General features: G+C 34.2%; 6 protein-coding genes and 1 long non-coding RNA gene across 9 annotated transcripts; 3 read left to right on the top strand and 4 right to left on the bottom strand.

Moving 5' to 3' along the window:
* Positions 1-66: 66 nt before the first annotated feature.
* LOC106128539 (alpha-ketoglutarate-dependent dioxygenase alkB homolog 2) lies at positions 67-5,680 on the bottom strand. Its single transcript, XM_013326974.1, has 5 exons — positions 5,495-5,680; positions 5,126-5,305; positions 4,834-5,013; positions 4,591-4,754; positions 67-209 (listed from the first exon to the last, which is right to left on the bottom strand). The coding sequence occupies exons 2-5, from the start codon at positions 5,296-5,298 to the stop codon at positions 67-69; spliced, it is 660 nt and encodes a 219-aa protein (XP_013182428.1). The 5' UTR covers positions 5,299-5,305; positions 5,495-5,680.
* On the top strand, positions 231-4,589 carry Ttc30 (tetratricopeptide repeat domain 30). Its single transcript, XM_013326971.1, has 2 exons — positions 231-526; positions 2,647-4,589. Exons 1-2 carry the CDS (start codon positions 473-475, stop codon positions 4,579-4,581), a joined length of 1,989 nt encoding a protein of 662 aa, XP_013182425.1. The 5' UTR covers positions 231-472; the 3' UTR covers positions 4,582-4,589.
* Positions 5,681-5,734: 54 nt separating the features above from the next.
* LOC106128538 (uncharacterized) lies at positions 5,735-7,555 on the bottom strand. Its single transcript, XM_013326973.1, has 3 exons — positions 7,338-7,555; positions 6,050-7,151; positions 5,735-5,974 (listed from the first exon to the last, which is right to left on the bottom strand). Exons 1-3 carry the CDS (start codon positions 7,441-7,443, stop codon positions 5,782-5,784), a joined length of 1,401 nt encoding a protein of 466 aa, XP_013182427.1. The 5' UTR covers positions 7,444-7,555; the 3' UTR covers positions 5,735-5,781.
* A 610-nt stretch (positions 7,556-8,165) lies between these two features.
* On the bottom strand, positions 8,166-8,943 carry Coa8 (Cytochrome c oxidase assembly factor 8). Its single transcript, XM_013326804.1, has 2 exons — positions 8,587-8,943; positions 8,166-8,380 (listed from the first exon to the last, which is right to left on the bottom strand). Exons 1-2 carry the CDS (start codon positions 8,866-8,868, stop codon positions 8,174-8,176), a joined length of 489 nt encoding a protein of 162 aa, XP_013182258.1. The 5' UTR covers positions 8,869-8,943; the 3' UTR covers positions 8,166-8,173.
* A 275-nt stretch (positions 8,944-9,218) lies between these two features.
* On the top strand, positions 9,219-10,309 carry LOC106128421 (uncharacterized). The gene is made up of 3 exons (XR_001228448.1): positions 9,219-9,485; positions 9,753-9,904; positions 10,184-10,309. It is a non-coding gene; the product is annotated as an uncharacterized LOC106128421 (long non-coding RNA).
* A 3,383-nt stretch (positions 10,310-13,692) lies between these two features.
* On the bottom strand, positions 13,693-19,883 carry l(3)80Fg (dnaJ homolog subfamily C member 16 l(3)80Fg). The gene is made up of 14 exons (XM_013326803.1): positions 19,485-19,883; positions 18,786-18,962; positions 18,495-18,584; positions 17,981-18,261; positions 17,533-17,713; positions 17,199-17,400; positions 16,738-16,933; positions 16,363-16,622; positions 16,005-16,177; positions 15,496-15,636; positions 15,126-15,227; positions 14,833-15,034; positions 14,471-14,600; positions 13,693-14,254 (listed from the first exon to the last, which is right to left on the bottom strand). The coding sequence occupies exons 1-14, from the start codon at positions 19,658-19,660 to the stop codon at positions 14,154-14,156; spliced, it is 2,412 nt and encodes an 803-aa protein (XP_013182257.1). The 5' UTR covers positions 19,661-19,883; the 3' UTR covers positions 13,693-14,153.
* Positions 19,884-20,062: 179 nt separating this feature from the next.
* Positions 20,063-26,985, top strand: LOC106128476 (sugar transporter SWEET1). 3 transcript variants are annotated; one of them, XM_013326876.1, is made up of 5 exons: positions 20,063-20,204; positions 23,641-23,818; positions 24,334-24,613; positions 25,776-25,895; positions 26,419-26,978. In XM_013326876.1, the coding sequence occupies exons 2-5, from the start codon at positions 23,649-23,651 to the stop codon at positions 26,533-26,535; spliced, it is 687 nt and encodes a 228-aa protein (XP_013182330.1). In that variant the 5' UTR covers positions 20,063-20,204; positions 23,641-23,648; the 3' UTR covers positions 26,536-26,978. The 3 variants fall into 3 exon arrangements, with proteins under 3 accessions (XP_013182330.1, XP_013182332.1, XP_013182331.1); XM_013326878.1 differs by lacking the exon at positions 20,063-20,204 and adding an exon at positions 23,338-23,430 and having other exon boundaries at positions 26,419-26,985; XM_013326877.1 differs by lacking the exon at positions 20,063-20,204 and adding an exon at positions 23,364-23,452 and having other exon boundaries at positions 23,639-23,818; positions 26,419-26,984.
* The last annotated feature ends 308 nt before the right edge of the window (positions 26,986-27,293 follow it).

Genomic DNA, 27,293 nt, shown 5'->3' with positions numbered 1-27,293 from the left:
TTATTTAACTATGAGAAATAAAACGAGTTTTTTTTAATAAATTAATTTTAATTTTTACTCAACCCATTACAATTTTCCGCGCATCTTTCTAAAGGTGAGATTAATTCTTGCCCCAGTCAGTTTCTTCCTTACAGGCAAACTGTGATACCAGATCTCATTCGTGGGCGGATTCATTAAAAGAATGCTCCCATGTTCTAAGTTGATCTTCACTGAAAAAAATAAACTTTAGTAATACTCCAAGTAAAAGATTGAAGCAACGAAGAGTTTTTGTTGGTATAAATTTAAAATAAGTTAAATGGACAGTGCAAGTGGATAAATATTTTGTGTGGAGAGATTTCTTTCATTAAAATCTTCAGTCACAGATCCTTTAAACTAAATCCTTCATGGTGTGATGAAAGTGTTTACAAACCGTTGCTATGGTAACAGTAATTGTCAACAAAGTGGCAAAAGTGGAATACGCCGTTAAATAAAAATGAATTATTTGCAAATATCCGACGGACAATACACAAAAACTATTTACACGATGGTAAGATATAATTTAGATTACCTACTAATTTATTATGATAAATATAGCTACTATGTCTCATCCCGAATCTACAGTATGGAAATTTAAACAACAAACACTTGGTTGTAAAATTACTCGTAATTTTTGATGTAGACCAGATATTATGTTTTGAAATAGATAAATAAATTGCGCAACGAAATTCATGATATCGCTAATGTGCGAAAAATGCCGCTAAGGCCCTTCGTACACAAAGCAATGTAAACCTTCGAACTAAGCGACTTAGAAGTTAGCACACAGCCCGCGTCACCGACATTTCTATATCTCATCGCCGAAGAGAGTCGCTCGCAACCTCGCTAAGACCCTTGTAAGAAAAGTAGGTGCAAATCTATACAGTTGACATATATCCGTTATGCCTATACTAATAGAAAGGACGGTTCGCGAATACTATTCAACGTTTGTGGACGTAGGGCCTTAGTCTTGAAGGTTGCATATAATCCGGAAAAATAACAAAATGTTTCGTAACGACATTGATAAAATTATCGTTACATAAAAACACCACACCCACGCGGAAGCGATTTGTACTGCAAAATAAAAGCAAGTTATCGAATTCGGATTACAAAACCTTCGTCCTTAGACCTTCCGTTTAAACGACGCAAAACAAAATAGTTAAAATATTTTTTTATTTCTGACATAAAATAATTGCGAACAACCGTTAAAGTTAGCATCAAATTGAATAATAGGGATTATTAAAGTATTTAACCACTTTATAATATCGCCTGATACTTTATTCTACACCCCTTAGAGGAATTATTTATTTCTTCTAAACTACAGCCTAAATAAAATCGATATACACATTTAAATGACTGTATATGGCACTCAAAATAGTTGGTATAGCAATTCAATATGTTCAATCCCCTTTACAGCGTTAAATTTGATTTATTTTGATTCTTATAGGAACTAGCTGTCGCCCACATCCGCCTGCAAATTAAAAAAAAACTTATTTGTAGCCTAAGTGTTTTTCCAGACTATGTTCTACATCTATGCCAAAATCACACAGATCCGTCCAGCCGTCGGAGATACCTTGAAACATACATCCATGCAAACCTTCGCATTTATAATATTAGGTAAATTATTATACGAAAAAATAGTATTCCATAGTCCGTTGGTCGATTTCTTATCGCCGAATAATTCGTTAAACGACTGCAAGATTAGATTAACGGCATAATTCGACTTTTAGTACTTTAATCCCTATCAACCTAACAATGTTGTCGCAGCTGCGGTAGGTAAACCCAAACTGTAAGTTTCCATTGCAAAAACAATTGTATAAAACATATTGTTGTCTCGGTTTTTTTCAAAGAGAACGAGAGCGATGACAATACGTGTTTATATCAACGTTTTGTTTGTGTTAACTCACGATATGCTCTTGCAAAATAAATTTGATAGTACGTGTTGTATAATTTACTAAACAGGTTAAAATTAGAGATTGGTTGCTGTAACAGGAGGAAATCTGTTACCATAGTCAAGAGTTTAATCTACTGAAAGAACTGATGCTTTAATATCACATCTTCTCTACTAAGGATGTCAATACACGAAATAGAAATTCTTACTAAGCTTTTGAGTTATCGTTCTTCGTATTATGTTAATTTTGTCCATTTAATGATTTAACACGTAAGTCACAAAGTATTGGTTGCACGTTTCCTTCGTTAAATAATTGTAATGGTCACTTATTTAAATTGTATATATGCACTTTAACATCGTAAGGGAAGTCATTGGCTCCTTTAATACAGGGAAACCTAGCTAAGGAGCCAAGGTTACAGTGAATCAGATTTGTTAAATGTATAACAAAGTTTTATTATTATTATTAATAATTGACATTGACAGTGCAGAGTATAACAAGTTATTACGCAAATCAAGGTATCGTGTAAGATATCGTGTATTGGATGAGGCGATACATACTCGTGTCGCATGCGCCATGTCCTTTGTTCCACTTCAGTACAGTAATCCATTTTGATATAACGGAATAGAGATTACTACGATACTATAAACTAAAACATGTTTATTCAATATACACGCATTTTATGACACTTATTTCAGTTTTGCCGTCGACAGAAAGCAGTTAAAATTAAAAATTTGGATTTCAGATAAAAGAAGCAAGGTATGAAGATGCGATAAAAACATTAAACGATGCCATGAATTACAATACAAACCGTGCAGGGCTCTCCCTTCTCGGCTATTGCTACTATAGGATACAGTCCTTCGTTGAAGCTGCCAACTGTTACGAACAACTGTCTGCTATGCATCCAGACGTACCAGAATACAAGTTTTACTTCGCTCAAGCACTATATGAAGCATCTATGTATGATGAAGCATATAAAGTAACGATGCAAATCACCGCTCCAGAACTCGAAAAGAACGTAATCAAACTCCAATCAGCTATTAAGTATGGTGAAGAAGATTCTGTAACAGCCAGGAGCCTCGTGGACTCTTATCCTCAAGACGATCCCGACAAAGACATCAATCTCGGATGTCTGCTCTATAAAGAAAATCAATACGAAGAAGCATTACGAAAATTTACAAGAAGTCTGAACATATTGGGTTTTAACGCACAATTATACTATAATGTAGCTCTATGCTATTTTAAATTAAAAGAATATCCACAGGCCCTCAAACATATTACGCTAGTAATAGAGAGAGGTGTACGCGATCATCCCGAACTGGCTGTAGGCATGCAAACTGATACGTCTGAAGTTAAATCAGTAGGGAATACACTGACGCTCCACGAAACTGCACTCACTGAGGTTTTTAATCTTAAGGCAGCTATAGAATATCAACTGAAGAATATCGAAGCAGCAAGAGAAGCTTTGTCTGACATGCCCCCGAGACACGAACACGAGCTAGATGCAATAACATTACATAATTTAGCTCTGACTTCAATTGATATCAAGCCTACTGACGGGTTTGAAAAACTACATTTTCTGCTACAGCAAGATCCTTTCCCGGCCGAAACATTTGCCAACTTATTGTTACTGTACTGCAAATTTGAGTATTACGATTTGGCAGCTGATGTTTTGGCTGAAAACGCTCAGTTCACTTACAAGTACCTTACGCCATATCTCTACGATTTCTTAGACGCCATCATTACAAGTCAAACTTCACCTGAAGAGGCGTTTCAAAAGTATGAAGATATCGCATCGAAACACGCCGAGCAATTGAGAAAACTTACGAAAGTAGTTCAAGAGAGTCGATCCCAAGGTGACAATGAACAAGTTAAGAAGGCGGTCGTGGAATATGAGGAAGCGTTGGAACGATATATACCGGTAGTAATGGCACAGGCAAAAATATATTGGGACATGGAGAACTACGGTCAAGTTGAAAAGATATTTCGTAAATCAGTTGAGTTTTGCAACGAATCCGATGTGTGGCGATTGAACGTGGCACATGTGCTGTTCATGCAGGAAAATAAATACAAAGAGGCCGCCAGCTTTTACGAACCTATTGTTAAAAAGCAATACGATAACATATTGAATGTGAGTGCGGTCGTGTTAGCCAATCTATGTGTATCGTACATAATGACATCACAAAACGAAGAAGCAGAAGACATAATGCGGAAAATAGAAAAGGAGGAGGAGCAGCAAATATTCGAAGATCCTCAGAAAAAATTCTATCATTTGTGTATCGTTAACTTAGTGATAGGTACTCTGTATTGCGCTAAGGGTAACTATGAGTTCGGTATATCTAGAGTGATCAAGTCACTTGAACCATTCAACAAACGTCTTGGCACTGACACGTGGTTTTACACGAAGCGTTGCTTTTTATCGTTCCTAGAGAATTTAGCAAAGCACTTGATAGTAGTTAAAGATAATACTATTAAAGATTGTATGCAGTTTTTAGAGGGTTGTGAGACTTATGGTCGCCGGGTTAGTACTGTCATTGAGAGTCCTTTTCAAGAAGAGGATGCTAATGTTAAAGCAAAACAAACAGTAACTTACGAGGCACGACAGCTGCGCTACATGTTCTTTAAACTAAGGAATATTGATGACTCTGTAACTATTAATAAATACGAAGATCTTAAATAAAATCTTAACCTGGTGGTATTTGTTTCCTATTAGGTCCTGGCTTCCTTGTATCCTTATGTTTCAACACAAACACTCTCTCTTGTCCAAGTGATACTGACGCTATCGGGTACTTGGGATCTAATTCCGGTTCATTGTCTCTATGCTCACCCATATGATCGTTCCCATTCCTATATCTGTTAACGAAACGGACGTTATAAAATTACGATAATGAAAAAATATTAACTAGATAAAATAATGCTTTCGTAATCTTACTTGTTTACTAAGACAAAGTCGTAAAGTATCCCCTTTAATTTAAAAAGCAAGTCTCTTATCGCTAAGACTGGTGTGGGCCAAGGTAAGGCCGGCACGGTAATTCCTGAATAGGTATATGTTATGCCGGGATCGCCATACGCAACTTGCTGTCTGGGCAAAGGATATATTTTTCCAAATACCCTAAAAAAGTAAACCTTTACTTTATAAATTTGTTGTTAGCTAATATCGCAATCTGTAAATACCTCGTATTACTACTAGAACGCGTTTATTTTTAATTAACTTAAATGCTTACTTAATTTTTGACAAATCGCCGGTAAAATATTGTAAAGTGTTTTCAAGTTCTCCGTATAAAATATTTGCTTTTTCTCTCGGTATCGCTACAGCATAATCCAGGTCAAGACCGTCTTCTCGTATAGATTTCCACGTCACTTTATCGATTTCAATTTCTTTTAGTTTATCAGCCATTTAGCGTCTGAAAAAAATAATTTTGTAAACTAGGGAGCTTGTTAAATAGGGTAAAGTTAAAACTATATGATCCTTTTAATATTTTTTTCTACCCGCAGAAGAAAAATTCGCAGAGCTTTGGCAACATTGAATCTTATGTCATTTTTATTGGCATTATGCTTCCCACTACACCATTACAGTGATAAAAATATATTACTATGTTTCTACTTTTTTTCTCTTAATTTTAAGCTGTGATACGTAAGTTACCAAAATGCAACCCTTCTCTGTTTTTAAACACGCACACACAGACACTAATCGTGTAAGTAGTGTATTAAAATAGCGAATATAAAATAATATGGTAAAATGGTGGAGAGTAGCGAATTTATGAATCTTAAATGTTGCCAGTTACCAGTACACTTATGCCGTACCAATTTGTATTATTAAATAAACACAAAAAGCAAATTAACAATTATGTATTTCAAAAAGAAAAAAATTCTATAAAAATCAACCATACGATATCGAAGGTCCATAAAATGTTTTAACAGGAATAATAAAATTTTGTGTATTTTGTAAAAACAGTTGAAACGCCTGAGATCCAGTCAAGAACCGTTGATTTTGTATTCCATTGCAGTTGAAATTCGTTTTATATTCACCAGCGCCGCCGCCGTAGACGTCATCGTGAATTATAGTCCGTGAACTGAAAAATGAAAAAGAAGCTAGAAAATAGCACTGCACATCCAATTATAAGGCTTACTGAAATCTAAATGGTTACCTAAGATTTTCAAAGAAGCAATCCTTATCATGATAAACGGAATATTCCCTAATTCTCCGGATGGTGTTTCCATTAGTTTCAAAGTCATATTCGTAAAGTTTTTCTATAAAACCTTCTCTATCTTTGACAGTCCAAATATGTTCGCCAGGCAGACCTACGAGTTTTGGTGCACTAGATGATAAAGACAAGTTTTTCTTTAATTCTAAAGATTTACATTTATTATCCATTTTAGTGCCCGTATCAAGCCGCGTAAATCGCTCATTTTCATCTAAACTAGAAGTTTGTAAAAACTTTTCAATTTCTGCTCTTATGTCTGAACTTAATATTTTATCTTTACTTTGAACAACAAATTGACTACAAAAAGCCATTAGTTTCTCATTTTTCGAAAGCCAAATTTCGTGTACCAAATTTAACAAATTTTTTTCGGCAATTTCCTTCAGTTTCGTCAAGTGTTTTATTTGAGAGTGTAAATAAATATTTTCCTGATATGTTATAGTGTACAAATGTTGATAGTTCATATACTGCGGCTGGCATTCTTTTCTTTTTTTATCATTTTCCTTTGTCTGCACCACCAGTTTATTTTTCGCCATTGAATCCAATCGATAGCCTACTACAATATTCCTATTCTCGCAAATAGCAGCCGCAAGGAGTAAGGACATGTTTTTCTTCTCTTCTCTAAGATCTTTTAACTTTTTGAGTAGAGCTTCTTTAGTTGCATCATCTTCGCTTACAGGTTTTATATTAAAATAACTGTGACAATTTTGAATTACTCTTTCTACATCACTGCGTATTTGGAGTACATGTTTAGATATAGTGCAATAAGTTTCGTTGGCGGTTCTTTTTAAATTATCTGTATTGATACATGAAGGCACGCAAGCATAGAAATAAGCTTTTTTTAATGATGCAAGTAAAATAAGCTTCTTCCTTTTACTAAAAGCAGATATAATACAACCAGCGACGCAGAATACAGCATAATAATGATAAAGACCAAACCAGCTTTTCTTTGCTTTTTGTATATTCATATTTATATCCATATTAGGTTCTTCTTTATTACGCGCGCTTAAATTCTTGTACGTTTTTGCGACATCTTTAACATTTGTACCTGATAAATAAAATAGATTAAAGAATGAACTTTTAGTGTGATTTACAATAGTTAATAGGGTTAAATAGTTGCTGCCTACCCCTGCTCAGTAATTATAAAAAAAACTAAATGTAATGGAGATTATATAAAGTTAAAATTTTCAGAGTTTCGTCCAATTTTATGGTATCAAATTTTCTTCATACTAACCTAGATAGTTGTTTTCCTTTAACGAAATAAAGTAAACATCAATACTACAGGCAAAAAGCCACATTACGAACGTAAGACCAAGGAGCCATTTAAATGCAATATACATTCTCTTTGACTTTATAAAAAGCGATTTTTATTCCGATATTCGAACCTGATTATTTTTTATGGACAGTAAATTTGTCTTCAAATTCATATTTGATTTATAACATATTTCTGTCATTTGTCAGTTATTATTTTTAAATGTTACAATGCCAGTTATAATATTAAATGCGATTTTTTTGCTATAAAAATTCATCAGCCTGTATATATCCACATTTAGAAACTTCCTGTCAGCTGTACAAGCTCTAAGTCTAGCTAGAAAGAGGTCCCATAATTTTGGTCCTCATCCCCATATTTAGTATGTCACAATTTTTGATAATTAGTTCATGGCTAGATTATAGACCTAACGTTAGGAACAAAATCCTAATTGAAATGTCAATGTTGACGTGCCTTCACTAATCAATACGACACTTGACTTGGTAACGAAAGTGCGTCACTCTTGCCAAAGGATTCTAATATTGTCTAAAACTACTTATTTTAACTTTCACTTTAACAATGTTTATAAACAAACCAATCATTTTTAATCTGCATCTAATACTGCCAACAGGCATTTCGATACAAATTATCTTATCAATCTGACCGAATGTTTCAATGGTTTCTATGTTTCTTTACTTTCCCATGTGTTACACTGGTTTAAAAGATTTAAATCAACAAAAAAAAATGTAATTGTTAAAAAACATTTTCAAAGAGTTTAAATAAAATAAATTGTATTGGAATTAAAACTTCATATAATATTTCTAATTTTTTAATTTAAACAGTCTTCTAAGTCTAACTTGAATAGCCAATTTAAGTAGTGTTACATTCTTTTTGTACCATTGCAAGTTGTAAGTTATATGAGCCTTCCAATTCTTGTCTAGAAAAGATTTGTAGAAAACACTCATTTCATCTGCTGTTAGAGTTTGCTTTCCCTCTGGCAAATTCTGCTTCAAATATTCCTCTCGTTCCTGAAAATCGTCACAGAAAAATATGCTATAATATATATAAAAATAATTAAATCTTAGGTGAGAAACTGAATGATGCTTCTTTTTAAAATGTTTTAAAAAAAATATCATCTCTATTTGTACTAATTGATAATTTTACGAAATCTGAATGCGAAATGTACATGTGATTGTTATTGAGTGACATAATAAATTGATTACATAAAAATTACCTGAAAGAATCTTGAATTGTGTTGGGTCCAAAACTTTTGATTCCATTCTTGGACGTCCATGCGGAGTTCTCTATATTTCTTTTCTAATTTAGTTTCATCGTTTGGTTGTTTAAAAATTATCCTTCTCAAGTTAGAAACAGGATCAGGTGGTCCTACCATGTCACTGGTTATTTTCTTTGCGTTGGGCGGCTGAACCGCTTTTGTGTCCAGTGATGAACTTGTCCATCTGCATACTGTTGATGCATAACGAGCTTTTAATGTTAGCTTGGACGATGAAAACATTTAATTTTCTAAGATTTATTGTAATATTTACTTGTTTCTTCTGACCGAATTGAAAATTGACATTTATGAATGTGTCAAAATTGACAACTAAACTTACGTCTTGAAACACTATAAGCTTTACAAACGAATTCTAACAAACATGATTTCGTTTATTTTGCCTTGTAAGGTTTAGTCGTATCAACAAATCTTTTGATATGGCATAACGTTATTAAATACGTGTATTTTAAAAGCTTCTGAAGGGGCTTTCAACATCTATATATTTGAGCTTTGTAAAAAAAAATTTGGTAGCGGAAGATGAAACAAAAAAAATATTGCAATAGCAGCACAACATAACGGTTATGTCAATGTCATTGTCAAATTGTCTAGTGCTGTGTCAAATGTCACGTAAATTTTTCAATCAAGAATTATGTAAAAGCTACTAAGATCGAATGTGCTTATTGCATTTATAAAGATTGTGTTCATTGGTTAGAAATTATAAACAATTTAGAACCACCTGCTCCTGTTCAAGTTTATATTAATAATTAACAAAATGAGCGGTAAACAGAAACAAGGCGCCGGTGACGATGACTTATCAGCTAAGTTAGACTTGTGCCTTACAGATGGAATTATAAAAACTGGTAAATTAATTGTACATTAAATCAGTTTTTAAAATAGTTTGTATTTATAATGAAGTACAAAAAAGACGACGCTAACGATCATTACAGAAATTGGTGTATATTGAAGACTAAGTCATACAAATGTGTACATAAACACAAACTAATCAATGATAATCAAATATCTTGAGATACTAAATTATTTCGGTCGGGGTTACTATTTCGCGGAATATTTAGTGACATTCTATGTATGTTTTTAATAATTATTCAAACATTTCTATTGTTTTGCAGGTGGTGGCATTGCCCTTGGTGCAATCACATCAGTATTATTCCTGGGTCGGAGGAGATGGCCCATTATAGCCGGCATGGGCATGGGGATTGGGCTGGCATATTCCAACTGTGAAAATGAATTAAATCCCAGCAAGTCTAGGCATGCATAGTTGGTAAGTTACATCTTCCTACAATGCCAGTGTGTACATTATTTAAATCAAAACCTTGCTGTAGGTTTATGTTAACAAAAATAGTAGTTTTGACAGTGAAAAGATAGTTAAACTGTTACTCCAAGTAAGCCCCAATGGTCTGCAAAGTGTTGCAAATCGTAAAGGAGTATTTTCAGGTTCCAGAAGAAGAAATCCATCAAAAGACAAATTATATATCTAAAAAATGACAATATATCCAAACATACACATTCATAATATTAGTAAGATAAATTTTTATTCCAGGTAAAGGCTTCAAGTGATAAGAATCATGTGAAAGCAAGATTACAGAATGTTAAGAACATGTTCAGTAGACAACTTGTTTAGTAAAATGTTGTTTTGTGTTATTGTACAAATAATTATTTAATTATTCTAAACAATGTCTTTTATTTAAATTGTATATCATTTAAAACATAATTTCAATGTTTTCTATGGCTCTGTATTCTGAGCAGTGCCTTCCCCCAAATCCCTTCACATCCTGACACAACTAAAATTGTGTTCTATGAAGCAATCTTATTTTATTAGTAGTATTAGTAACCAAAATATTAGGATGAAGGATATAAATTAAAGTCATTAAGGTCAAAGAACAATGTTTATTATTTTATTGTACAAATTTGATACTGGAATAAAGGATTTAGATACACAGAATTTTCCTATAAGAAATACAAACCATTATATAAGGTACATTTAGTTTTTATTAAATATAAAGAGACAACAACCCATAGACACCAACTGTGGTGGTAATATAACAATACACAACATGGCAACACACCACAGATAAAACAACACATTTAAACTGTAATAACAGATTATAAAATAACAAATATTTTGAATATATGATGCTAAGTTTGTATAAACATATACTAAATTTTGTAAGTGTATTCATAGTACCTTTGGTCAGGTGCCTTCCCATACAATTTGATACATACAAAAAATGCATTAGCTTCGAGACATACAGTTTTTATAATAATCCAAACAATGATCGCATTATTCTAAAATTTCTAAACCATAAATACCTCCATATCTAAAAGAATTTGCTATTCAATCGAGAAAAATTGGTCATCCAAGGAATAAACGGGTAGATTTATTTGTCTTAGCTTTAACAAAATTTGTACAAAATGGTCATATTTAACAAATAATTATAAATTCATGTCTTAAATGAAAACAAAGAAACACAGAGATTTATTGTAAAGTAAATTAAAATAAATAATAAAAAAACGGTTTAAGATCCATCAAGTTTTTAGTTCAAGATACATATACACACCTTAAAAGCATAATTCTTTGCAGTTTATTGAATATCCGTGCATACAAATCATATAGCCTTTAAAACCTTATTGTTTTGCCTGGATCATTATCCAAGTCATTGCTTAATGGCAACACTAAAAATGGCAGTAATAAGTATTGTATGGATTAGTCTATGTTCATGTAATTTTGCTATGGGTGCACCGATTAAATGTGGCTAGCATATGCCCATTCTGCGAAATTCTACCTACTTGTACAGTAAAGGACTTATCACAATAGCCAAAAACACACCCAGCAATTATAACATACATTTAATTATAAATGTTACGTCCATAAATTATGTTACATTTATAAATGTAACGCTGTTATGCTACATTTATAAATGTGACATTGTTATGTTACATTTATAGATGTAACACTGTTATGTTACATTTATAAATAAAAGCTGAAATAAAAATGGTAAAAACACCATTTCATTAAACATTAAAGGCACCACACTGAAATCGAAGAAATTGTTAAATTCAATTTCAGTCCTTTCTGTACGTTTTATATAAAATTCTTATTACATTAATATAGCACTACAATTTAAATAACTACGCCGTTAACTCTACGTCTCTTATAAAAAAGTTTGACTAGCAATTTGTGATGTTTTAATACTTTGTGAATACTTTATGTGTCCAACTCTACTCATTATCATAATTTGCAAATTCTAGTATCAGAAAATTAACTAAAATCTGGCTAAAATTTTGAATACTTTTTTTATTTGTTCAAAATACTAAAAGTCCAGAGAGATATTCTTAATGTTAATGACACTTTCTTGAAATAAAATACAAATTTTCTTCATAATAATAACTGGCAAGCTAAATTTTATATCGGCATCATAGATCATCATTTAATTTATTTCAGCACTGGCTGGCAATACGGCAACAAATATTTTTTATTGGCAACACTTACATATAATGCGTCAAAATGATTAGAAGATGCTTCATTTAACTGCTCATATGTCAAAGCAGGACTTCACATGAATGACAAAAAGATAAGCATAGCTATACAGAAAAGAACACCTCACTCTTTCAAAGGAGACAATTTGCTTCTCTGTTACACATCTTAACAAAAATAGTTGACTGTCTCTTTCTAGACACTGTTAGAATAGATAAAATTATATTTGTTACATAATATATGAATTTATATATAGTGAAACACATAACAAACAGTATATAATCCCACTTATTTATATTTGAACACTTGAATTAATTAGGTAATAATGGCAAGTCGAGGTTACAGAGTGAAGAGTAGTTTAAAAGTGATTTATAAAGGAAATTCATTATATTACTTGATCTTTTAGAGTCAAATCTACAGTATATCATTTAAGAATCGAACTAATTAATATATTTCCGATACTAAGAGATAGAATAAGTGCATTTTTCTAATTAATTTGTAGTATTAAAGATATCAAAGACGGTTTACAAAAACTGAAACCATAGACAATCCTCTTAACACATTCAATGCCACGATCACAGTTACATCTTTTATATAAATTCTCGTGTCACAATGTTAGTTACAATACTCCTCCGAAACGGATTGACCGATTTTTATAAAACTTTTTATGCATATTCAGTAGGTCATCGGCCACTATTTTATTTTTAATTAAGAGCGGACAGAGTCGTGGTCGAAAGCTAGTAACCTGTAGATACCTAATCCAGAGCACATTAGTGAGGCGAATAAAGCCTCCAGAGAATTTTGTTAAAATAAATTTTCTCAGTGTTGTCATATACAATCCAAAATGTCATTTAGAAAATAGAGTCTCGAATAGAGCAGCTCGGTGGCATTGAATGTGTTATTGTTGGAAAAAAAATGTGCAGTACCTTAATTGTGAATTACAATTTAAATGATACTTGGACCACACGTTACCATAAATTAAATATATTATTGCAATATTAGTAATAAAACAGATAATACAAAGATACATTAAATATATAACATTTTACACAAAAATTATAACAAAAGTCAAAGATTTAAATACATGCACTAACATTTAAATATATTTTATTAAAGAGTGCGTTATTAGAGGTATCGGATTAAGTAAGTATATCAAATTTACCCTTGAAACATTAGCCCGCCTTTTTTTTATAAAATTATTAGCAGATTTTTTTGTAAATTTACTAATATTTCTTTAACCATTTCAACTAAGCTGTAGGCTTGTGCTAGGATATGGTTTACGACAATAGTCGAATGGCGGGATTCGAACCCCCACCTCGTGGTCGGAAATCCCTACCCTTAACCATTAGGCTATTGACGCTTCAAATTGCGAATGGAATATTCAGTAGTAGGTAATACTTCATTTATGTTAACAATTGCTGTAACTAACGTACTGAGGGCGTAAAGGCTTTTGCAGAATATTAGTGCTTTTGTCCCTGACCTTTTGATCTTTGATCTGGACGTTCTGCATTGCAACGCTTAATTGTAATTTGTTTGATTTTTTTCTCTTTTTGTTTGTTATAAATATTGTAATGTTTTTGAACGAAATAAATGTGTAATTAATATAAAACAATAAAAATGACAAGACAACATTTTCCACTTTTATCGTTATTAACATAAAAGTACAATAAAAACACATTTTGACAAAGAACATATTGACTACACATCGTTAACTATGTATTTAAATCTTTGGCATAAATTATTTATAGGACAAAAATATGTCACGTTACAAACCCTTCATATAATAAAAAAAGAGAAAACCGTATACACTTAACAAACCAATATACAAATATCAAATAACCAGATTATACAAACCATAGATATTCCGCTAGAGTACACCATAGACAAAGAAAAATAGTTGCCATATACAACATTTAATTAATCTATGCTATTAAATACCGGTTAACGAGAATAAAGTGTAACATACCCAAGATGATCAGCTTTTGAGCTGATACAAGTTCCATCATCAGCCAGGTGTTGGCTGCGCAGCTGGTCCTCACTTGGAGGTCATGTCGGGCCAGTAGTTGATGTAGTAGCGGTGGGTGCTGCCCTCGAACAGTCGGTCCAACCAGTTCGGGAGACCGTCTAGGAGATTTTCTAGAAATATTTGGGATTAGAATAACTAAACGTAGAAATAAATTCTAGTCTTATGTGGTTTAGACCATAGAAACACCTTATGACAATCTAGGTTTAACCTTAGAAAGTTCAAAATTAATCAAAAGAAAGGTGGAATAAAGTCGTATATGGTCAAATTGGCCATTTAGTATCGATAGTAAGTTGCTGTAACAAATGTATGTGATTGTGTATGGGTACCTTGCAGTAATACAGGTGGGTCGGGCGCCTCGTCAGAGGAGGAGTCGGGCTCGGTGTGGAAGCCGATGAAGGCTCCTGCCTCAGGGTCCGCCGCCCAGCCACCCAGCGAGCGCGTCATGCGGCTCATGCGCTGAATCGACACACAAATTATTCACTGATTCAGGAACATTGAAATAAAAAATAGAAATAATTGTCCAATTTTCTTTCAAAACTACTTTAATCACCTTTTATACATTCACGTCAAGTTATTTACTAATTAGATTCACTTTCACTTTTTATTAATCATTCGTTCAGTCATTCTGTTGATGTTGATGTGAGGTTGTTGTATGGGGTGTGTATGGGGTGTGTATGGGTCGGCTAACCTTGTGCGGCTTGGCGCACTCCGGATGCTTGGCGTGGTAGATGCAGAAGTACTTGCGGTGCGGGTTGAGGGCGAGCACGGTGCCGACACAGTTGCGCGCGTTGACCCGCAGCTCGCCGCCGCCCAGCGACAGCTGCAGCACGCGCCGGAACCACTCCACGTTGCGCTCCACGCACAGGTACGCGAACACCAGCGTCTTATTCCTTGCACAACACCACAATGTTTGCATGTTGGAACAAACATCAACTACATATATTTAATAGTATACATATAGCAATATATTTGTATACGTACTTGCGATATGGCCACACGATCTTGTGGAACTTAGAGAGCAGCTGCACACGGCTCTGCAGGTCCACCAGCACCACGATCGTGCGGCAGCCGGGCTTCATTAAACTTGTAACCCATATAAATACATTATTACACAATATTCATAGGGAAATTTCAAAAAACTACAAGAAAAAAAAACTAGCCCTAGACTTCCTAGACTTTCTAAGCCCGAACCACTTACATGTGACCCATCTCGTTAAAATATTGATTAGAATTTATGAAGGTTGGAAACGAGTTATAGCATACCTAACAAATAAATTATATCTCTAATGATGCCAGTTTTTAATATTTGAGTACGTTTACTTGAATACGTTTCCTGTAATAAATTACTTACCGCACCAGACCATTGTACTTCTCAGCTCGCAGCTCATGCAGCCTCAGTTCTAGTGAAGGCTCGTTCATTACTTTCTTGCTGCCGCCGTTTTGTCGTCTTCGTTCTTCTTTCTGCTTCTGTACGGATTCTTCTTCCAAACGTCTGGAATATTAACAGCACAAATTAAATATGTTAACACGCCTAAAAATAGTGTTGTTTTAGTTTTTATACACGAGCCTTAAACACAAGGGAGTGGGCATCGAATAAACCACGCAATGGTCCACCACTGAAATTATGTGTGACTTGGCAATTTTTGACAAGGAAAAAATATTAAATTGCGGAAATTTAGTTACTGAATTGTTGACCCCTTAGGGGGTGTCTAATCAGATTAAAAAGCGCTGGGTTTAAGATCAGTGTAGAAATTTTCAGATATCTTGGCGGCTCTTAACTTCGTGCGAGGGGGCTCAGTGTAGTGCCAAGGACCTTGAGCTGCTAAGATATTTGAAAAGATGTATGGTGATGTGTTATACATGAGATAGGCCATGAGATATCCGGCGGCGAGCACGACAGCGACAGTAGCGAGCACGGAGAGTGCGGAGAGGGCGTGGTGCGTGCGCAGCGCCAGCGCCGCGCGCTCCGCCCACTCGCACAGCCGGGCCAGCGCGCGCCACGCCGCCCCGCGCGCCGCCTCGTCAACCAGCTCCTGTACATATTATGCATTTTTATTAACAATTTATTATTTTGTATTTCGCCGTTTATATGCTTTGACTTGTCAGTTTTTTATAACTCCAATTTTTTTTTCATCCTCCCAAATTCAAGCTTGGATTACAATCATGTTGGATTATTTTCATAATGAGGTCTATTTAAAGTAGAACATTTATGTCGTACCTGTACATGTGTCTCGTATGCCATCATCTCGGTGGGCTTGAGTAGTCGCTTGATGAGATTATCCAGTGCTCTCTTGGTGTCGTTGAGCCTCTGCTGGTATCGTGTCGCCTCGTACCCGTCGCCCCCCGCACCGGCCGCACCCCCCGCGCCGCACGCCGCACACGTCGGCCACGTCTCGTTCAGCCACTCGTACTGGATGCGAGTCGGCTCCCGTCTCCAGATCACTACGATACGGTGCTCCATCTCCGATATATCTATACCTGTATAAATTATAGAAGAATATTTAAATATTTCCTGCTGTTGTCTTTTATACCTTTACGGAGAAGTACACGATAAAAAAAGAATATTGATGTATTTGAGTATGGCAACACTGACCGGAGCCGTTGGCGAGTGCGCGCACGAAGTCAGGCTGTGCGTGCGTGTAGACGTACGCGTAGCGCAGCCGGTCGGGCGCGTCGCGAGCCAGCGCGCGCAGCTCCTCCAGCGCCACGCCGCGCGGACCCAGCGCCACACAGCACAGCCGCCGCCGCGCCGCGCGCCACTCCACCGGGCACGCAGCTTCTAGCACACTCTGAAATTATATTCCAACTGGAAACATACTTCGACACCATACCATAACAAAGTTTTGTTATCATAATAATGTAATCAATAATTTAACTACATTTATACAACTATGACCATTGATAAGTGACCTTTAGTTCAAAGTCCAAAATCCCTGTATAAAACTTACTTGTTAAACTTACATGTGTTTTATACAAAGATTTCGGTCTCAGAAACCAACGATAAATCATATTACTGAGCTGAGCTATTGTTAGTTTACTTTTGTCTAGGTGTACCTGCGAGGAGAGCCGCGGCAGGGTGAGCAGCCTGTTGGCGTCGATAAGCTGACGCAACGTCTGTGTAGGTATCTCCGCGGTGCTGACGCTGGCGGCCGGCACCGCGCTATCCTCCTTCAGCAGCACCATGTTGTCTACATTGCGCTGCGCCTTGAACCGTGACGTAACGTTCCCACTCTCCCGCGACGTCATGTCCACGAAACTGGGAATCCGACAAGACATTCCCAGTAAAAGTTAAATTTATTTTAAAATGCAAGGTATAACATTACTTGACGATTTCATCAGTATTTAGAGATGCTTGATGAATTTAACAATAAATTGGATAAATACGTACGCAAATGACACCCTCTCTCTATAATGGAAAGCGGTGATAAGATATCTCAGTCGGATGTTGGGCCGCTCCTCGAAGATGAGTGCTTTCACGCGGTTGTCCTCGAAATCGCTTACAAACGCGTCTACATTATAGTCGTTTAAATTCACCACCAACTTGTATGGGAACTTCCAACGGACGAACTCTGCAATTTCACCACAAATTCTCACAAACTCACAAAAAAATACTAGAATTTAGATTTAACTATCTTATTATTATAATATTATATATGCAAATGTTTAGATGGATGGATGTTTGTTTGAAGGTATTTCCAAAACGGCTGTATGGATTTCATTGAAATTTGGCCTAGATGTGGAACATAGTCTTGAAGAACACATAGGCTACTAATCATGTTATTACTTTGATTCTGCGCGAACGAAGTCGCGGGCGACAGTTATATGTTATAACTTACCCAATATCTTGGGCATAGATCCCAAACTTTCCTTATAAATGTAGACTTGTTTATCAATAACAAAAGTGAGACATGGCACTCCGTGTACGCCTACACGTCGAGCCAAAGCTGCCTCATGTCCTGCGTGAACTGTAGCCAGGGTGATACCCAATGGCTGCAGCGCTTCCACCAGCCTTCTCCAAGCTGCAGCGGAACGAACACAGTCAAAGCACCAGTCCGTATAGAAGAGAACTAATGCTGGTGTGTGTACACTTTTCTCCATAATGTGGTTCTCAAAATGTCTGGAAAGATTTGATAAATAGAAATTTTTATTCATTTTATTATTGGTAAGCTAGATGGAAAGTGGACATATCATTGTAAATAATTTTTATATAATGAACTTATACATAATTTTGTAGATTTTAGAAATCTCATTAAGTTATGCACTTGTAAGCTTTTATCACAATACTTATATAACATAAGAAAAAGACTTATCTACTACTTATATCTATATAATACATAATAATGAACTCACCGTGCTGTGACAGACAATTTGTGGAACAGTGTAATATCTTGGTCTTGTGTTCGGAAGTGCGTGCCAAAGAATTCCTCGAACGGGTCATTGCTGTAACAATCATGTTTATGGTGACTATCTATGTAAAAATTTGTGATTCATCAATTGGACTATGCTTATATAAATGATTAATCATATATTTATTATTGATACAATTCCACTTAAACATTCTTCTCTTTACATTGTATATAAGATTAAACTTTGTTTGTTTTTAACACATAGCACAAAGTTATAGCCCAATGGATCTCTTACCTAAACCTTGCATATTGGCTGTAATCATGTCGTTGTTTGTACATATGTTCATCTTCATTGGTTATACCATAAAGGTCATATGCCTGCCGCCGTTCCATGTCAGATAGCAGTTCATATGCCTGCTTGATTTCAACAAAGCGTGATTCCGCATTTGGGTCTTCATTTTTATCTGGATGCCTGTAAAGTTATTTATATTGAGAGCAACATAATAACATGCATTGATGCTTGTATTTGTTTGACATATTAAGTAAGAGTTTATCTAGTTTTTAACTAATTGTATGATAAAGCCTGTACAATTGTTTAAGTAATTAGTACTGTAATTAGGACATATAAATATAGATACTGTACAAGTAGCAAAGTACATAAATTGTTATATCATGTATTCATAATACTGTAATGCAATTTGTAATTCTTTATTTTTAAAGTTTCTACAAAAATTGACAATTTGAACTCATTATGTTTCCTATGAATGCAAGAAAATCTTACACCATTAGATAGATAAATCAAACTATAGTCGAAATGCAGACCTATTTTAGCTCTGAAGTAATACAATGCAAAACAAAATAAAAATATTCAATAGAAATTTCCCACTTTAAGAGTTATTCACTATGGGGAGAGGAACCATTTGGGTGATTTTTTAATGAGTTAATTTATGACAAAGGACGCTAATAAGATGCATATTTTTATTTTAAAACTTACCATTCTTTCGCCAACTGTCTGTAAGCCTTGCGAATTTCGGGCAGCGTAGCTCTGCGGTGGACGCCTAAAATCTCGTATGGATTACCGATATCCTGTGCAGCTGCTAATGCACATATCATTAACAACAGCACCCCGTACACCCATCGTCCGCTCCAACTCTTGTTTGTCCATTGCATATTATTTTATTGTCCCTATAAGTCCACCACTGCAGTCTATGCACTATTCATGGAATAGTCTTTCTTGTTCTATTTTACGCTCATATAAAATCATAACGTGGAAGAAGCTGGTGAAATCAAGAATTCAGGGAAACCCTTATCAGTCATTCGTCTTAAAATAGATTGAGATGCCTGAAAATGTTTGAAATCGTGAAAAATTGAGAAAAACTGAAAAATTGCTAAATGTCAACTACAACCACAGATTAAAAGAAAAAATCTTTACTTTGTCCACAGCTTGTAGTAGAATCTTGTTTTTTAAATATCAAATCCTTGGACAACGTCAGGCAAGAGCTGGTAACTTTTTGTGTGTCAAATGAACATGGCATCCAGTTGTCACTTGTCGTTGTCCATGTCACTGTCAAAAGCTGTCATCGGTTTCAGTTCCAAAGTAAACTTTACAGTTTAAAGGTGTATTATTTTACATCGGTAAAACCGCAAGGTTTTACTTTATAAGTTATTTTTATTAAGTTTAATTCTTTGTGAAAAAGGCGCTGTTTAGTGAACTGTAAGTCTTTAAGTGATAACTGACAAATAAATAGGCCGTCTTTTTTATTTCTGAGTAACTTAACCATTTCAATTGAAATTTAATCTGAATCTATAAAGGTCTGATTTCCATGTTCTAATCATAATTATCTAACTATATACTATTATCTTGTTACTATCTAACGTGGTATATTAATACTAGTCTGTTAGACATATTAATAACCTTAAATTAATCCTAGGCAGGTAATTTATATTTTCTGTAAAACCTGTTATATACCAATAAGAAAACACATTTATGTATCTGTGTTTATTTACTTTTTAATATGATGCAATAATATTTTTTATGTCATGTCACTGTTATGTGAGATTCAAGCTTTAGTTGACTATGTTAACAAATGAATTAGAATTTAAAGTTTTATTTTATAGCTATTTACTAATCAAGTTTTGCTTTCTTAGAACTGATTTTTTAGTTTTTCATAACCACTTTTCTAATTTGAACTAAGCTTAAACTAAGATAAATATCTCAATAATTTCAAGTTTAAAAAATGACACAAATAGTTTTTATACCAAGAGTATAAAACCTTATATAATCTCTCTTACATTTTTTAAACTAATTGTTACCTTGCTACTAAACAAGTTCAATAAAGGAAAGTGTGACTTCAAGGTTAATTACTCACATTTTAATCATTCTGATAGTGTAGCATAGTTTTTTTTATTAGATAACTGTAAAGCTTGTAATAGCAGTCAAAAAAAATTAATAAATTTAAATAACCAAAATGATTTAAAAAAATATTATAGTGCAACCAACAATTTTATTACACAATTTAATTTTAAATTTTATAGTGCACAAACCTTCTCTAGTATTCTTCCATCACCCTCGCATAATTTTGTTGTAATCTGTCCAGTGATTTAGCAATGCATTGGGAACATGCAAACTGTTTGTCAGTCTGTACTTTTAGCTTATTCCTCGCAACCTTCTTGACATTTTCTAATTGTTAACCCTTTGTGCATTCAAACTATACAAATCTATTGTAACTGATTCTTTTAGTATACAATGACCAAACATAGCATATTAGAGTTAAATAAACACAATTACAAATTATATAGCACTTATTTAATAATTCAAGATAGTCTCAACAACTCGCCGTTGAGTTTTTATAATTATTAACATAAACTTCGATATAAAAATGTTAGAGCCTAACCACACGAGCGACGTTTTTATTGATGCGCATCTTAGTGCTCTGTGTAATTGACCAGCTTTTTATAAGAGAGGATTATTACATATAATTGCTTTCTTATAAAGCTGTAGATTTTGTTTCCTTGGATTCAGTAAACTCTCTTATTGAAGAATTTTTTCTTTTTAATTTTTTTTAAACATATACATTAGTTGTGTTACGGGGCACAGTTATAAGTATGTACCGGTTTCAGCTTTGCAAATTTTTTTGATTTTGCAGTTGTTTCTGAAGAAAAAGCCTTGTAATTATGTAAAAAGAACCGTAGATTTCTTTTAAGTCGTTCGTACAATCCGCTCGTGTGGGCAGTGAGCTAGTTATAATACATCTTAAAGATTTTATTTTTAAACTGACATCGGAAACATGTGTGCTGCAATGGCTTGAATAATTTATTTCTAAATTAATATAATACTAGAAAATTTTTAACTGGGTGGGATTAGTCAAGAAACCAGTTTGATTTTATTTGGATTTTTTGATAAGTTAAACTATGTAATTAGTTTTTACTGTGTTCAAACGTAAAATATTAAAATGTTCTCTGTATCGCCTTGTGTACGGGTGAGGAAGTAGCAATAGCGAATGCACACAATACTATGATGTTTTGGAGACACCAAGGAACTTTATTATCCTTATTGTTTCCTTATGTAAGCGTGGGTTTCTACTTCTGAAACTTTGTTAGAAAAACTAGCTGCACCTGTTAATGTATTTAAAAAAAATCTGAACCCAAATCTTTATTGTTTGCCTAGACAAATTACAAACAGGCGACATTCACAATGGCCCGGTGATAATGCAGTATGTGTTATGGAATCCGAATCTTATCTGTTGTCGACCTAGCTGAAAAATAAGATTGTTTGAACAGGAGGTTATTAGAAACATGTCTTACAGGATTTTACATGTCGTTTAAGATTTTTTTATATAACTAATTAAAGACACAGGGTTATTTGTTACTTACAGATAATAATTAATAAATTACAAATAATAATTTGTATCATTATTATCCCGATGATTATGATTGAATCAAACCAAACCAAAGATGGCCGCCATTGTCCAATTTTGGCGGTAAACAATGATTACATGCATTAGCTAAATTACGCGCGAAACAATACCATTTATTACGATGCTAAAGTATGACGTAATACTATTTAATGGGTGTGTACATGACGCACATGTATCAATTTAAGTCTATTTATTTCAATTGAAGACTAGGATGTGATTGTTTGGGGACGGTCTAGTGTATCTCGTTAAATGACCGATTTCTTATGTAGTCCGGCCAATGTGATTGCGAGAAGTCATTGAGCTGTATTCTACGTTCGAACGTTCCACGTGAATGTTAAATGTATTGCTATCACAGTTTTTCTGATAGAGAATGAAAGGGATGACAGTATGTTTTTGTCAGGGAGCTTTGGCAGTGGAAATTGGAAACTATTTTATCGTTTGAACGTGAGCATAGAGTGCTCTTTGAAACTCGTAATTTATGGATCGTTAATTTTCTTTTTCGCTTCAATTGTGACTAAGTACAAAGTAAGATAACAAGGTCGTATATTTAGAGCGACGTTAAAATTAATGTATGGATTTTCGATGTTGTTAAAAGAAAATTTGCCCTCGATCTTTTTTTATTACCATCGTTTTTGTAATTAAATATTCGGTGAATAATTATTTAAACATTAATTTTATCGCCGTGTATACATAAAATATAAAACCGAAACAAATACAAGGTTCTAAGTGTTGTTTAACTCATTTGTGGCAGAAAAAAAAATAGGCAAACTGTCGTTGTCCTGTATAAACCATATATTGTTATCTCTTGTCAAAGATAATGAGACGGTATGTATTGTACAGGGATTTTGGTTTCGGAAACCTTAGCTAATGATTCTAAAACAAATGTAACTACATTTTCTTTAATAACATCTTTCATTAAATTAATTTGAACAACCATTAATTGACCACGCTAGTTAACGTTCGTTACTTGAACAGGATTCTGAACAATTCAAGTCATTCGATTGCAAGCAAGTCAGAAACACGGTTCGTTTTCATAATCATAAAGCCCTTCACAAAAACCTCAGAGATTTCCAAATATTATTTATTAACGTGAATACATTTAAAAATTGAACTGCTTTTGGTGAACCCTCCGTTACATGTCGTCTTGAACTAGGAAATTTATTTCCGCCGTAGTAAAACCTCACCAGGTCTACTTTGAACCAAGAGGTTCAAAGAAATACACGATTGTTACAGTTATCAAGATGGAGATGCTATCCGATGTACTCCAGCCGTACAAGGAGTTGGTGGGCACCGTGGCAGCCATCGTCACCATAGGGCAGATGTTCTCCGGCTCCTTCATTTGTTACGACGTGTACAAACAGGGCAACACCAGAGGGATCACCATAGCCCCCTTCCTCGGAGGTGTTGTTATGTGAGTAACCTTACAAACGTGTACCTGACCAACGTATGTGTGACCTGTTTTACTCAGAATGACCAGATTAAATGTAGACTTAGAGAAATCATTAAAGAATTCTGAGTGGAGCAGTAAATTCTATGTTGGGCTAATGTAGTTTATGAATATATCTATAACAATATTTCGTTTTATTTGTAATTATATAAAGATATAAGTTGAATTCTCAAAATGTTTACGAGGTTATGACCTTGCACAAAACTTAGCGGAATCGACGATTTTTGCTGCCATTTTGCTGGTTTCGTTAATTTCAATTGACGTCACAAGTGTTGCCAGCTATTTTGCAATCAGTAGAATAATGAGCGTAATTTATCATGTTAGTGTATACTGTTGTATACTAATTTGTATATTTTCGCAATAATGTGACAAATGAGCAAGCAGGTCACCTAGTGTCCACATACTGTTCCCTACACTCCTCTTACGACGCCCATGTATATCACCGTAGCTCTTCCATCATCAAACAATATTGTCAACAGGAGCTTGCTCAACTTGAAATACGGTTACATACTACGCGATGACAAAATGATCCAAGTAAACCTGGTCGGTTTGGCGTTGAACATTGTCTATGTGCTGGTCTACTTCCATTACACCTCTGAGAAGATCAAGGTGTGGGCTAAGATCGGTGTAGCGGGTGCCTTCACGGTCGCACTACTGGGATACGCTGAGATTGAAGATCCTAAGCTCGTTGAGAACAGATTCGGGACTATTATCACCGCTTTTATGTTCTACTTGATTGCATCACCCTTGTTTGGCTTGGTGAGTTACGTATCTTATTTTATATTTTTTTATTACATTCAAATATTTACTATGCTATGTGGTGGATATGTCGGAGGCCAAGACCCACTTTGGGTCGATGTGCCAGCAGAGTAAGTATGTCGTGAATATTATTTTGTATCTTTTGATCGTAACGTAGGCTCCACTACTATTCACTAATATTTCTTGTACATCCCCACTATGCTTATGCTAGGACATGGTTTACGACAATAGTTGAATGACAGGGTCCGAACCCCCGACTACGTTATCGAAAATCGGCACAATTTACGATTAGGCTATTGACGCTTCGAATATTCCTGGACACACAGACAGAAATTATAAAAAAAATTCTATATCAGGTATAAGATTTTGTTTTTTTTTTCTTAATCCATTTGCGTATAATATTTTACTGGATTAACTTTAAAAATATATAAATGTTTGCTAGTGATCGCAAACTTTTTTTTATTTGTGTATATAATGCATATTGCTGACGTTTTATATTACATACAGACACTTGAATTGTTATTTATCTATATTCGTACTTCAACATCATCCAGACATTTTAATCTAAGATATGTGATAGATAAAAATAAAAATGATGTAGGCAATTAACAACTTATTTTTGAGATTGTGTGTATTGTTGGTACCGTTATCGTTTCATAATTATTTGTTGGCATCATCTATATGTAATTTTCTTTGATAACAAATCATCAAATATCGATTAATTTATTAAACTGATATAGTAACTCAATGAGATATGCAATTTAAAACCGCTACATTCATTCATTGATACTAATTGTTGTATTATAATTACAAAATTAAATCACGTAATCATTTATCATGATACTATTAATTAGAAAAATATGAAATAAATTAGCGTTATTTTAACTGTCATACACTGTTAGGAAGAAAAGCCGACACTGTGCCGGTTTACCGGCGCAGCACTAGTCTTAATAAAATGTCAACGTTTATGTCCCCTCACTAATCTGACACTTGACTTTGTAACGAAAGCGCGCAATTCGCGCCAAATGATTCTAAGTATTAATGTTTTACATATTTGTACATTGTAGTTATCTCTGTTTTTCACAAAGACAATAACAGGGATGGCAATACTGATGTTAGGACAGTGGAGATTCACCGTTATATCGCTCTTTTTGTTTTCCAGAGGGAAATAATAAAGAACCAGAGCACCGAGGGCCTGCCGTTCCCCATCATATTCTCTGGAGCAATCGTCACATTTATGTGGCTGCTCTACGGCATCATCTTGAAGAACAAGTTCCTCATTGTAAGTATTCACACAAAAAGTCACATAAACTGACGATATTTTGTATTGACAATTTGATGGGAATCAAAAGTAAGGTCGCTTCACATATTTTGTTACATGAGTGAGAAGGAAGATATGCAAGTTGTGTGAAAGATAGAGAAAGAAGACCCATAGCTGGATGATGAAGTTGCTATGAATTTATCGGATTTAGATAATTTTTACAGTCAATATTTTAATCAAATAGTTACTTAAAAAGTACATGATTTGTTTTATTTTCTAAGTTTCTATATGTGACGGACCCTTAATAAATACTTCGAGAAATAAAGTTACATATTACGTTTTGTCCTTTAGCTGCTAAATACGTAATTTAAAAGTGTTAACCATAATTCATAACGTGTAAGATATTTTTTTACGATAAGATAACGATGATCGTTTTTTCTATATTGAGGTGATTTGCATTTTCTGCATAGCGAATATTCGTGTAACTTTTGACTTACTGGCTGGTAATGTTCCACAGTTCAAAAGAGGTTTCATTTTATTCCAGATTCAAAATGTAGTCGCTGTAATTCTATGCTCCATTCAGCTAGCGTTGTTCGTCATCTATCCATCCAAACGCGCCGTCAAAGAAAAAGTTAAGGCGAAGGCGAAGAAGGCTGATTAAAAGGTTAATTAGTGTTACGTGTAAGTTAATAATGGTACAACAATAGCAACACTGGCCTGCAATTTATTTGAAATTGCAGGGTATTACATAACCTCAAATGTCATTGATATTTCCGGTGACAGTTCCTTTGTGCACGATTTTGTTTTATTTTATTTGTAATTTACAAAATATTATACATTTTTATGTTGTATGTGTTTTTGACACTGATTTCTATAAATGGGTAGATTATTGCTTCGAAATTGCAGCTTATGCTACGTTGTCTATATCTATTATTAGTTCTTATCCTCACCACCGCTACAAACCGCTACCATCAGCGCCAAGATGGCGAAAAGCAAATCGGCACAAAATACGACGGCTTATGCCACTTTTATAGAGGTCAGTGACCTTAACGTAAATATATTTTTAAAATAGCTATTGTCAATAGAAGCAACATAGTTGCATTGTGATCAAACTGATATACTATATGTATACATTTTAACAATCAAATATAAATTATATATTTTTGATATGCATCACGCTTTTACGATGCCTTTTAGTTGAAATTTAATGACCTTTTTTCCCATGGCTAGGAAACTTTTACGAATAATTTTTTATTTACATACAAATAGTTTAAGCTTAATAGACTGAAAGTTAAATGCATTTTAATATTTTTTTTTAATTCAGTATTTTTAATTATTTATTGTACAGTATTTTTGGAAGATATTATGCCTAATGCCAACCTCTCGTAATTTTCTATATTTTTATATTTCGCCGTTATC

This window comes from Papilio xuthus, unplaced genomic scaffold (genome assembly GCF_000836235.2).
Source record: "Papilio xuthus unplaced genomic scaffold, Pxut_1.1 DF828780.1, whole genome shotgun sequence".
Lineage (NCBI taxonomy): Eukaryota > Metazoa > Arthropoda > Insecta > Lepidoptera > Papilionidae > Papilio > Papilio xuthus.
Note: the sequence above shows the minus strand (reverse complement) of the source record. Positions and strands in the feature narration are given on the sequence as shown.